The sequence below is a fragment of the Drosophila bipectinata genome, chromosome 2R (genome assembly GCF_030179905.1).
Source record: "Drosophila bipectinata strain 14024-0381.07 chromosome 2R, DbipHiC1v2, whole genome shotgun sequence".
In the NCBI taxonomy this organism is placed as follows: domain Eukaryota; kingdom Metazoa; phylum Arthropoda; class Insecta; order Diptera; family Drosophilidae; genus Drosophila; species Drosophila bipectinata.
The window spans coordinates 15393100-15405509 of NC_091737.1; the positions used below are offsets into that span (position 1 = coordinate 15393100).

Here is a 12410-nt window from a genome sequence, read left to right on the forward strand (position 1 = left end):
CGCTCGCTATTATGCAATTTCATTATTTCCATAGCACATCCTGGCCTTGGAGTTCTGTTACATAATCGTTTGTTTGCCATAATTAATTGCTGTGGCTTTCCACAATTTTTTTTTATCACACTCTCGGCTGTCTGTGCAACATGCCCGCAAACTTTTCGTAATGAATTTTAAGTGTATGCCAGATTTTTTGCACCATTCTGTCCTGCGGCTCTCTGTATGGCTGTGTGGTGTGTGTGTGGAGTTGTCTGCCTGATTGTCTGCCTGTCAGTCTTGGCACCGCTCCACACACACACACTAACATGGAGAAACTCTTTTCCAGAGTCGCAACTTTATGGTGTTAATGAACTTTTCAGGCCAAGTTGGGTTAAAAAAGTGTTTTCATTTCTCATTACTTTACCAGGCGACCCTCAGTTAAAGTTCCTGCAAGAAACTCATGTTGAACGGGATGACCCGACCTCGAGTCTGTTCCAATATATACCCAGGTGCAGGTGGAAGAGGTGGAAGGAAGGCACCACCATCAATTCAATGCGCACCATTTAACGCTCAAATTCCAGCGTGAAGCCAAAGGGACACAGTCTCCACCTGTGCGCGTAATTTCATCCGCCGTCGGTGGAGAAAAGAAATCCCCTCGAAGAATTATGGACAGTGCAATAAATCACAAAAGCAGCACACTCGCCCATACACTTGCTCCCCACACACTCGTACAGTGAACACTCACCATCGAACGCCGCATTAATGTCCCGAATATCGTAGCTGCAAACTGCGGATCCAATAAGCCCATTGGTATTTGTCGTGAATGTGGCATAGAACTTGGTGTCGTCCGTGGGCATCTTGTACACCGATTGGATTTCGTTAAAGTAGAAGGGGAACTCGCTGGAGATGCTGCAGTTCATGCGGGCCTTCAGGTAGGTGGCCCAATTCTGGCTGATCATGTACTTTCCACCGCGATCGTTTTTGCAAACCCTTGCCACCCGAGAGTAGACAGCTTTGCCGCAATTGATGTACTCGACGGCATGTTCGCGGAAAAAGAAGTAAACAAACTCCCCAATCTCAAAGGAGCCAACAAAGTTGGGTTCTACAAATAAATAATAAAACATTGAGATATATTTAAGAATTGGTCTTAAAGAGTTGAATGTTTTGCATAACTTACTGTCCAGCAGCTTTGAATCGTATTTCACTGTTCGCTTGAAGTTGGCCTCCTTGCGGCCATTAGTCAGATTGTACAGGTCCGAGCGGAATATGACCGAATCAGCTTTGGTGAACTCTGCATTCGTGCCGGCGTACTGCATTTTTGGTAACAAGAATAAGGACACAGAATTGTTGTTAGCAAGACCGAAAGCCCAAAAACGCAAAAACTGTTGATAAGGCTCTAACATCACGCATACGCCCAGTAAGCCAAGGCACGCACGCACACAATTACGCATAAAGTGTACGCACGTGCCTCCCTCCTAGAATTCGTTAGAGTGAGTGTGTGTGTGAGAGTCCTGTGTATTCGTTGCTCTAATTTAATTTCAGCTGCTTTATTGCTGCCTTTTCTCTTTTTTCTGTCTTTAAAAACGTTCCTTCCTTTTCTTAGGGTGGCCCCCAAAATATAACTTTGCCAACTTCCTTCATCGCCTCGCTTTACTTTTGTAATTTTATTACAATTGACATTTTTCTTTTTATTTGTGCCTTCCTCTTGGCCTTCCTCGTTCGTTCTTCGTTCCTTTCCTTACTTTTATTCTACTTCCACTTCCGCTTTTTGGGTTGAACTTACCAGGGCGGGCAAACCGAAGGGATTTCCGTTCTCCACATAGACGGCGGTTGAGTTGTCGGCGGGATCGTAGGGACACTTGCCAATCCCCAGGCCGATGCCGGGCACGTACTGGGATCTGGGTAAATGTGTTAAGTTTGCCTAAGGGTTCATCGGAGTCGGGGGCGTCGGAGGGTTAAAGAGACAAAGAGAGAGCAGAACGAAATGCGCATTAGTTGACTTTAATTTCGACCGCCCGCTGGCCCAAAATGAACTTCAAAAACTTGACTGACATTCCCAATTAGGGCCATTGATGAAGTCTGTCAAGTTTAAACAAAAAATAATACATTTATCAAATAAATTACAGAAATAAAGAGTGTTTTTATTGGAAAAATAAACAGGCTGCAGGTTAAATGTATAATTAAACAATGAATTAATTTATTTAATACTTACATTTATTACAAAGTCCTTGGGGTTGTGGGCATTTGTGCCACAGACATACAGCTTCTGGCCATTGAAGTTCATGGGCTGTATGACCCGTATATGGTTCCGGCATTCCACCTTCTTGTCCAGCGCCGAAAAAGCAATGTTGCATTCGAATAGTTTGTCGTGTTGTGTTTTTGTTTCATTTTGTGTAATAATAAATGTTAGAAAATCATATGGAAATGGAAATAAAATGGTTGTGGTGGTTTTTGGTGGTGGTTGGTAGTGGGTTGTGATTTCGAAACGCATTTTGGAAAATGGGAAATGGCATGGTATGAGTTTGGTTTCACAAATTCATTGATTTTTCATACACAATTTAGCACATGCTTTGACGAGGTGGATAAAACAAATAATGAAATACAAATTACGGGCGACTCACCTCGCGCTTTCCCTTGGACACACAGTTGAGGATATCCGAGCCAGTTGGCTCCAATATGAGAACATCGCGCTGTGGGAATGAAAAATGGCATCGAGTTTAAATTTATGTTAGCCAAGTTTATTGAAAGCGTGCTGGAATGTGTCTGGGGGATGTTCGTTCAACCGAAAGCACGCGCCAAACATTTTTGGTATCCTCGCATGTCCTCGCTGTATTTGCGTTTATATTTTCTGTTTTTTTTTTCCTCTCAATTCTTGAACTCAATATGTGGCTCACGTTGGACATTTGTTTATTTAATTTGATTCTTTTTTCCTGCGCTATTTTGGCGGCATTTGTACTACAGTCGATGGATCTCCTTTCGGAGTTGGTCTTGCAAATACTTCTGCCTAAGTGAAAGCCACAAATCAATGGGAGGGTGGTGGTCGTTCGGAAAAAGCCATCGAGTGACAATTTTTATGCCTGACATATAGACACAATATCCGGTGGCTGTGTGGATGCACTTTCCACTTTTATTTCCACTTGCCCAAAGTGTCAGTCCTTTGGCAACGAATCTAAGTGCTAGAGACTCGACTTGAAATGGAATTCCCTTTCCTTTGGGCCGCCGCCGCCCGCTCAGAAGTCAGCACAAATAATTGCTGTTAAAAGCATTTGCTACGTCTCAGGAGGTGGCGATAGTGCACTGGGTTGCCAGGACACTGCCACGCAGAATGAAAAAAAAACGCAAAGGACGTGGCGGAAAATGGTTGAACGGACAGAGGCGGATATTGATAGTTGAAGATGGAATCATTAAAGTGCAATTGCTGGCTGTCAGTGACAAGTTGGTCACTCACAATGCCCGGCAGATCCTTAAAGATGCCCATTTCTTAGTCAGCGGATATTATATAAGGTCTTCAGGGTCTGAACTTCTGTACTTAAATTTGAATTTTGATATCCATTTACTTACCTCGCAGACCGATTGACTGATGTTGCGCAGATTGAGCTTAAATATGCGATCCCTGGAAAGGCGAGAAGACAAAGCAATGAATTAGCATGGAAAAGAGGAAAAGTTTGTCACCCCTGACACTCGAGGTAATCCCCAACTCGTGCCACATCATGCGATAAGTTAATGCCACACCAGTTGCCAGCTGTCTGGCCCCGACGAACTTGAGCTCATTGACATTATTTCGAAATTTCTCGTTTTTTTTGTCTTTCATGTTTGAAAAATTGTTGTCAGGCGCCCACACACCTGCTGTGCCGCGGCGCGTTGAATGGTGGGGGAGCTGTCATGCCGGGCGGCGTACTTATTGCAGTCAGTGTGCCCTGATTGATTGATATGTCGAATGTGGCAATGTTGCGAGCCAGACACAGCTTTAAGCGCCGCACCATCATTTCTCTCAATACTTTCCGGCCACTCGAAACTTTTGCGGCGCCACGGAAAACAAAAAGGAAACCCTAAAGGGGCAGGCGGGCCACACTAAAGTGTGTTTTATGTAGTTGGTGGCACCCAGAGAGAGTTTTTGGTAGCTTTCCCTCGACAACTCCGAAAGACCATTAATCTTCATTTCCCTGCCGGCGGCTCTAGGCGACCGGCAATCGCTGACGAGAGCCGCCAGCTGTGGTTGCGCGGATCGGACGGAGGCGGGTAGTCCACGAGTCAAGTGGTAATTTTGGTTACTTTGTTTTCCCGCTCTTAGGTGGCGCCTCTTGCTCCCCCTTCCTGGGGCCTGGGCTTCTGGGCTTCCTGCTCCTCCTGCCACTGCCCCTTCATCCTTTCAAGCCGCAAACTGTTAAAATGCGGCCGTGTTCAACTTGCCGCAGACAAATGAGCAGACGGGTGCGCTGGTTGTCAAATTGCGAAAGTTCCCTCCCTCCTTGGGGGGCTGCCGTCGCCTCTGCCCCTCGCCGGTGGCATTAATTCATAATTATGTATGCCGACAGTGTGGCTGGCGGACCCGGGGAAAAATGAAATATGCAGCCCCAAATGCGTTCGGTTTGCCAAGTAGGGAGCCATCCGCCACCCGCTGTCTCAAGCGGAACTTTCTAATTGCTCCACACACCCGGAAAAGAAAATTTCCGGTAAAGAAACGATTTTTACCTCGAATACTAGGGGATTGTTTTGAGAAATTCTTAAAATGAGCTTCTTAAATTGTACTTACATTGCTCCCACATATAGGGCATTGTTGGGCTCGTCCATGTAGAAGGTCTTGTAGTGCAGGGGCCCACAACTGAAGTCCTTGACATGCTCTGCAAAAAAAGACCAGAAAAGGACAAGGATCAAATATTGAGTATACGCAGCGTGTACATTGATTAACGAAAGTTTAGGCAGTTAATTAAAGCCTAATGAAACTGTCAGCAGCAGTCAGGCCAACTGACCGAAAATAAAGCAACAAAATGAACTAATTAAACTATTATAATTTCGGGACAACAAACACAAAGTTAATTTATGGGATGGGAGCTGTATGGGATGGAAAGTAAATACAAAACAGGCAAAGGACTGAGACTATGAGTGAGACTGAGGGATCCCGAACCATGTCCTTGCACATTTGACACTGACAGTGTCACGTATTTCCAGCAGCGATGTCACGTGCTCAAAGCCCCAATCCCCGAATCCTTGGACCCAAAGTCAAGTCGAAAAAGTTGCACCGCTGTCAATGTCATTAACAAAAGATTGAGGCATTTAGCTGAAATTTTTACGACATTAAGTTGTCAACTAATTTGGCACAATTAGTAAAACAACAACAGGAGCAGCAGCAGAGCCGAAAAAAGAAAAGTGCACAAACAAACCCAAAGTAGGTACACATACTATATATAAATTGGGAAAGGACAAAAGAAAAGGACACACAGTGGACAACTTTTTTATTTTCGGAGCAAAGCCAGAACAAATCCTTTGATGGCCGCGCTAAGAGTCATTTCAGTTGACATTCCTGACTCCTTTGTCCAGGACAACCCCTAATGGCCTAGAATGGCAACAATAGAGGCAACGGCAGTTGGAAAAGTGATTTCCATAATAATGCATAATGAGTGATACCCAGATAGATACAAGGCAGTTTCTGACCCTATGCAAATTAGCCCTTACTCTGACTTTTTGGACAAAAAAAAAAACAGAATTAGGCTGGTTTTTATTTTGATGAGCTAATCTTTTTATTGACTAGCCTTAAATGGCAACATTTCCTAATTATTTTCTTATTTTTCCATAAAAAGTAAGCACACAGTACTGACACGAGTGGCTATGACACGAATATCATTTTTTAAAAGAGGATAATTGTGAAAAATTTTCGGTTCACTAAATGAGAAAAATTGTAATCAGCATTAAGCCACAACAATGAACTACTGGAAGATTTTAATTCACCCACGGTTGACTCGGATGAGGTCAGAGAACAATACGCCAAAAGTATGCTGCCCGCAAAACCGCATGTCCTGCACTCAGGACATGGTTAAAATGCCAACTAGCATAGTTTTCAGCAATAAATTCAACAAGGTAGGACTCTCCAATTTCTTACTTCTCGAAAATATAGAGCCTTCAAATATTATTTAATAGTACATGGGCTTTTCGCTGGAGGAGCGGCAGCGCTTAAATATCCACGGTCTTCTGCCCGTCTGTGTCCGATCCACGCAGGACCAAATGTATGTGCTCGAGTCGAACTTTCGATCCATTAAAACCAACATTGGTAAATATCAGTATTTGAGGATTATGCGACAGGGTTTTGAGAGGCTCTACTTTAAGTATGTCTCCGAACACGTGACGGAGGTTCTGCCCATAATTTACACACCCACCGTGGGCATGGCCTGCCTGGTCTACGGGATGTTGTACCGCGGGATAAGCGGGGTCTACATAACCAAGTACGATTGTGGGCATATGGTGGATGTCCTGCTCAACTGGCCAGATCGTAAGAGTGTCAAGGCCATCTGCGTGACAGACGGCCAGCGAATTCTGGGCCTGGGCGATCTGGGCGCCAATGGGATGGGCATTTGTGTGGGAAAAATGGAGCTGTACACGGCGTTGGGAGGGATTTCACCCGAAAAATGTCTTCCAGTCTGCCTGGACGTCGGCACTACCAATGCCAACCTTCGCGAGGACCCCATGTACATTGGCCTGCGGGAGGACCGACTTCAGGGCAAGGAGTACGAGGACTTTATTGAGGAATTTATCCAGTCTGCACTCAAGGCGTTCGGCTGCGAGACTCTGATCCATTTCGAGGACTTTGCCACACCGAACGCTTTTAAATTTTTGAAAAAGTACCAGGATCAATGTTGCTACTTTAATGACGATATCCAGGGAACGGCAGCAGTGGGCCTTGCCGGACTGCTGGGCATTCAAAGGATAACTAAGATAGAGCTACAGGACCACGTTATACTATTTTGTGGGGCAGGCAGTGCCGTAATGGGATTGACGGCTCTGCTTAAAAAGGAATTGAAAGCACGGGGTCTTGCTGATGATGAGCTTGCCAAGAATATCTACGTCTACGATCATAAGGGCTTAATAACAAAAAAGAATGAAAATATCCCCGGTGATATAGCTGACTTTGCCAAGGATATGGCACCCATAAAGTCCCTAGAGGAGGTGGTGGAGAAGATCAAGCCTTCCATTATTATGGGAGCCACATCAGCGGCAGGGCTATTCACCGAAAAAATTCTGCGTAGTATGGCAAAGAATCACGAACGTCCAGGGGTATTCGCCTTCTCCAATCCCACCAATAAGGCCGAGTGTACAGCCGAGCAGGCCTATAATTTTACAGAGGTAACTTCCTGCAAATTATGTATATAAAGTCCTTTATTTTTCTCTTTTTTTTAGGGTCGAGCCATCTATTCGGCAGGATCGCCCTTTCCGCCTGTTGAATTTAACGGAAAGCGTCTGACTCCTGGACAGGCCAACAACTGTTTTGCCTTTCCCGGCATAGTCCTGGGCGTGATGACTGCTCAGGCGGAGACAGTTCCCGACGAAGCCTACCTGGTTACGGCCCACACTCTGTCAAATATTCCCAGCCCAGAGGATCTAGCCAGCGGAAAGATCTACCCGGACATAGGCTGCGCCAAGGCGGTGGCTCTCGAGATCGCCATTAAAGTCTGCGAATATCTTTTCAAAAATGGTGAGCATAGTCCGATTAATTGAATGGAAAGTATATCTAGAAATATCCTTAGGCCTGGCCCGCTTAAGTCCAGAGCCGGAGGACATTCGGGAGCATATCTTGAAGAATGAGTACCAGCTTGATTTCTGTAGCTCGCTGCCCGAGACTTGGGAGTACCCGGAAATGGAACCCAATCCCAAGCCCAAACCAAAGCCGAATCCTACGCCCAAGGAACAAAAAAAGAAGTAGGCTGTCTGTCTTTTAATTTCATTTAATCCTTTCTTTTTTTTACATATTTCGGAGAAATCTATCCAAATTTTTTTCGTCAAAATTCCAAGTCTTTAGTCGATACCGCTCATTGGATGACCATGCCATTGCGGAAAGGGAAGCACTTTATGAGTTCCCTTCTGCGAGTCGCACCCCGACCCGTAATCTCGCATTGCCGGGGTCTGACCCGGTTTGATGACGAGACAAGGCAGAGGGCGCGTCTGGAATGGCGCGTCATCGCAGATGGCGAAGTTAACAAGGTGAGGATGCCCCGGAGCCGTAGACAGCATAGACAGTGTTTCTTTCTGAAATGTATTTCATTGCTTGGAAATACAGTGAACCATTTAATTGGAATCCCCATTGAGTTTATTGGTTATTCTTTTGATTAGGGCCTAGCTTTCACCATCGAAGAACGACAGCGGTTGGGCATCCTCGGACTATTTCCTGGCTCCGTGCGGACCATGGAGGACCAGCTGGCTGCCGCCAAGGCCAACCTTTACGCCCGACTCAACAATTTAAGTCGTGCCCATTACTTGAACGCACTACACACTCGCCACAAGAGGCTCTACTACCGATATCTCAGGGACAACATTGACGAGTGTATGCCTATTATTTACACTCCGACGGTGGGCGACATTGTGGAGACCTACGGATTGAACTTTCAGTTCGCCACGAGCATGTACATCAACATCACCGATCGTGGCCACATAAAGGACGTGCTGCAGAACTGGGTCGAGGAGGACGTGATGGCGGTGTGTGTCACGGACGGCGGTAGGATATTGGGCCTGGGGGACATGGGCGCCCATGGAATGGGCATATGCTGCGGAAAGATGATGTTGTACACGGCTTTGGCCGGTATCCAGCCCAGGGTTCTTCTGCCCATCTGCTTGGACGTTGGCACCGACAATGAGGACCTACTGCAAGATCCATTGTATGTGGGTCTGCGCATGCCAAGAGTTAAGGGTGCTGAGTACGATGAGTTTGTTGACGAGTTTGTAAAGGCGGTAATCCATCGCTATGGCGCCCAGACCCTCATTCACTTCGAGGACTTTGCCACTCCGAATGCCTTTAAGTTCTTGGATAAGTATAGACATTCTTACTGTTGCTTCAACGACGATATACAAGGAACAGGATGCACCGGTTTGGCTGGTTTCCTCAACGTGGAGAAGGTCACTGGTAAAAAGCTGGACGACACCATCTTTCTCTTTGTCGGTGCCGGCAGTGCAGCCGTCGGAATTATTCAAATGTTGGTTAGCGAGCTGTCACGTCGAGGCGTTTCCGATGACGTTATTTCGAAAAATATTTACGTTTTCGAAGCCACTGGACTACTGACCTGCGATACTGAAAATGTACCGGAAATAATGAAGCGTTTCCAAAAGCCGGTGGAGCCACTGACTGATTTGGCGGCCGTAGTGGATTTTGCGAAGCCCAATATTCTATTGGGTGCCACCGGCAAGGCAAATATTTTCACCGAACAGGTGCTCAAGAACATGGCCAAGCACAACAAGCAACCAGCAGTTTTTGCCCTTTCCAATCCAACAGTACTATCGGAATGTACTGCCGAACAGGCTTACACACATACTGAGGTTGGTTCGGCTCTGTTCCAAAGAACTTGACGATCTTACTCTTACTTTGTTACCCCCCCACAGGGTCGAGTGCTTTTCTGTTCCGGATCGCCGTTTCCGCCGGTGGTCATTGACGGGAAACGCTTCGAGCCCGCCCAGGCAAACAATTGTCTCACCTTTCCGGGCATCGCACTAGGGGCCATTTCTTCCAGTGCCCGCACCCTGCCGGATGAACTGTACTCGGTGGTGGCTCATGAGCTTTGCAAAAACACATCGCAGAAGCGGCTGGACTCTGGAGCTCTCTATCCCACCATCAAGGACGCCAGTGATGTGGCCTTCAAGGTCGGAGTAGCTGTGTCCGAATTCGTATTCAAGAATAGTGAGAAACATCACTTACACTCTTTCTTCTAGCATTTATATAATTTTTCCCTAGATCTTTCTCATAGAAGCGTTAGTCCCAAAAATATCAACGACTATGTGAAGAGCCGTCAGTACATTTTGGAGTACCGGGACGCCTTGCCACCCATGTGGCCCTATCCGGAAGAGCCAAAGATTCCGGAACCAAAACAGAAGAAGAAAAAGTGAGCTTGGAGCTTAGACGTGGACCTAAATTTTCTTTTTTGAATTGTGACGAAGCATTGATTTTGATTTTGTGCAATTAGTTCAACCCACACACACACTGGCATTTATGCAAACACATGCACACGAGAGGACACGATAAATGCCCGACATTTTAACGTTATTATTGTCCTGTCAACGGGAAGCCAGTTGACATGCCCGTGCTACTGTGTGTGTGTATCCTGCTGATTTGCATATAAAATAGGACGAAATGTCTGCTCACCAAAAATGTCAATCAATTTCTTTTCCTCTTTTGCCCTCGTTTTTTGTTGTTTGTTCTTTTTTTTTATAAAAAAGAAAAGAGAGATGAGAACGTGCATGCATTAAAAAGCAATTGGTGTTAAAAGAGCAGTCAGGCGGCAGTCGCACGTTGTCTGCCTGTCTATCAGTTTGGCATTGGCATGTGCCACTCCTCCAGATCCTGGAGGAGGGGAAAAAAAACGAGAAAAAGTCTCCTCTGTCCTGGGAAACTTGCCACGCCTCCAGCACCCGGCACCTACGCTTCGCATTATTCCGCCAAAGAAGCCCAAGCAAAAATGGGAAGCAACAGAAATGCGAAATCATTTCCCACGACTGACAGCTGTCAAAATATTTGCTCTCCTTCGATGGTTGCGTGGCTGCCAGTGTCCTTGTGCTCTGTAAACTTCATTTTAATATTCATTACTTCACACTTAACATACAACCAGAGACATTCCCCCAGCGGTGACCGACCATATTCGACCATATAGTCCTCAATCGATTTAGAAAAATAGACAAAACTTAAAGGGGGGATTATGGCTAAAAACAGATCTCGAGGCGCCGGCCGCTTTCGTTACGGTTAGCCTGGCTTATGGAATTTAATTGGCCATAAAAATGTATGCGGCTTGTTGAACGTGGCAAGCTGTAGCCGTAAATCGTAAATTTCCCTCTTGGCCCAGAGCGAGTGGAAGGAGCTTTCCGCATCGATTTACGCCTCACGATAAGGCTCTAAATTTAAATGGCAGCGCCAAAGGTTAAGGGTTTTTTTTTTTCATCGTCGTCTTCTGTCCCGGGATAAAGATTATATGATGCGTCAGCATATAAATTATAGGCCAGATAAACCAGATAAAAGGCAGCTAAACAAAGTCAGTTTCAACAGGATTTGGAGTGTGGGAGCTTGAGGCGGAGCTTGTACTTTTATTTGCAGAGAATTAAGTGGAAAGTCGCTTAACTTGTGTTAGTTATACACATCTGCAGGTCAAAGAATTTTTTTTCCTAATTGTTTTTTGTTTATCCATTTGGCCAAGATTTGGCCCCCAAATAGGTCAAAGTTGGGGGCCAAAGCTCACTTGACTGTGCTCAGTCGATAAGTAGCCCCAATAAACACAAAAGTCTACTCAGCTCTTGGCCTCTGTTGCTTTTCGCCGACCGCTACTTCATCTTTTTGAAGATTTTCATTTATCTGCTGCCCAAGATAAAACAGGCAGTCAGGCTAGGCTAACGGCCAAGAAGGCCAAAAGCAAAAAAAAAAGTATATATATATAAAGCAGAAAGCAAAACGAAGAAAGCGGCACTTAAATCCATTTAAGCGAATTTTTCAAGCATTAAATTTGCGTTTACGTTACGTATACTTAACTTCCAATGGCAACGGAGGCTCTTGGATGGGGAAAACCTCCATAAAGAGGGGAAAAATCCAAGAGGAGGGTACTGAGCCGGGAAAGGTCTGATGCTGGCAGGCAGGTAAATGAAAAATATGCCCCCACCACCGTTTTTGCCGTGGCACGGTGGCCAAATATATTTTGCATCATTTGTCTTAGCCAGGCCAAGGATCTCCTTCTCTAGTAGGATTCTCTATTGCTCCCCACTCCCTATCTCCATGGAGCAGGCGGCTGAAACACCTGGCTGGCATCGCATATGGTCACAGTTTTTGGACTAAAGTCCGACTTTTGTTTCACACTTCTGGCCATATACATGTGGCATGTGAATGGAGTTTTCCGGCACAGTCAACAGTTTTGTTTTCCTGCGTCTTCCATTGTTGTGGGTGTTTGCGGTCATGTAAATGCCTTGCCACGCCCACACCCACACACCCCTCACACCCACCACCCTCTCTTATTGTTAGTATTGTTGTTGTTGTTATGGTGAAGCATTTTTTCTTATCTCCACTTTGCATGCCGCACAGTGTTTTTCTTCCTTCTACGCTCCTTTTTTTTCCAGACGAACTGAGTCAGCACTTAATTTTTATTTGATTCTGTCTCAGTTGCGTTGCGGTTGCTTGACTTGACTTCACGTCACTCCACTTTTCCGTAGACTGGAGCCGGCAAGTACCGGAGAGTGCGTAATTTTTTATGGCGTTAATTTAACAATGA

At 45.6% G+C, this 12410-nt stretch overlaps 3 protein-coding genes and 1 pseudogene across 8 annotated transcripts in view; 3 read left to right on the top strand and 1 right to left on the bottom strand.

Annotated features, from left to right (window-relative positions):
- The window catches only part of Sema2b (Semaphorin 2b), a 43900-nt gene that overhangs the window by 5821 nt on the left and 25669 nt on the right, over window positions 1-12410 (bottom strand). For 3 of the 5 annotated variants that reach the window (XR_001773322.2, XR_001773321.2, XM_017241991.2), the window contains exons 3-9: window positions 4727-4814; window positions 3535-3586; window positions 2595-2663; window positions 2186-2296; window positions 1757-1894; window positions 1151-1283; window positions 719-1075 (exon numbers count right to left, since the gene is read on the bottom strand). Coding sequence is in view for 1 of the 5 variants with exons in the window: in XM_017241991.2 (XP_017097480.1) it covers window positions 719-1075; window positions 1151-1283; window positions 1757-1894; window positions 2186-2296; window positions 2595-2663; window positions 3535-3586; window positions 4727-4814 (948 nt within the window). In the remaining 4 variants the exon portion in view is untranslated. The remainder of the gene's footprint in view (window positions 1-718; window positions 1076-1150; window positions 1284-1756; window positions 1895-2185; window positions 2297-2594; window positions 2664-3534; window positions 3587-4726; window positions 4815-12410) is intronic. The other 2 variants (XR_001773323.2, XR_001773324.3) reach the window with 2 other exon arrangements.
- Window positions 2672-3054, top strand: LOC138926171 (uncharacterized; annotated as a pseudogene).
- Menl-1 (Malic enzyme like-1) lies at window positions 5772-8257 on the top strand. Of its 2 annotated transcripts, XM_070277993.1 has the most exons (5): window positions 5772-6048; window positions 6109-6238; window positions 6295-7308; window positions 7363-7657; window positions 7710-8257. In XM_070277993.1, the coding sequence occupies exons 2-5, from the start codon at window positions 6197-6199 to the stop codon at window positions 7883-7885; spliced, it is 1527 nt and encodes a 508-aa protein (XP_070134094.1). In that variant the 5' UTR covers window positions 5772-6048; window positions 6109-6196; the 3' UTR covers window positions 7886-8257. The 2 variants fall into 2 exon arrangements, with proteins under 2 accessions (XP_070134094.1, XP_017097482.2); XM_017241993.3 differs by having other exon boundaries at window positions 6109-7308.
- On the top strand, window positions 7999-10321 carry Menl-2 (Malic enzyme like-2). The gene is made up of 4 exons (XM_017241994.2): window positions 7999-8163; window positions 8293-9489; window positions 9553-9847; window positions 9902-10321. The coding sequence occupies exons 1-4, from the start codon at window positions 7999-8001 to the stop codon at window positions 10051-10053; spliced, it is 1809 nt and encodes a 602-aa protein (XP_017097483.1). The 3' UTR covers window positions 10054-10321.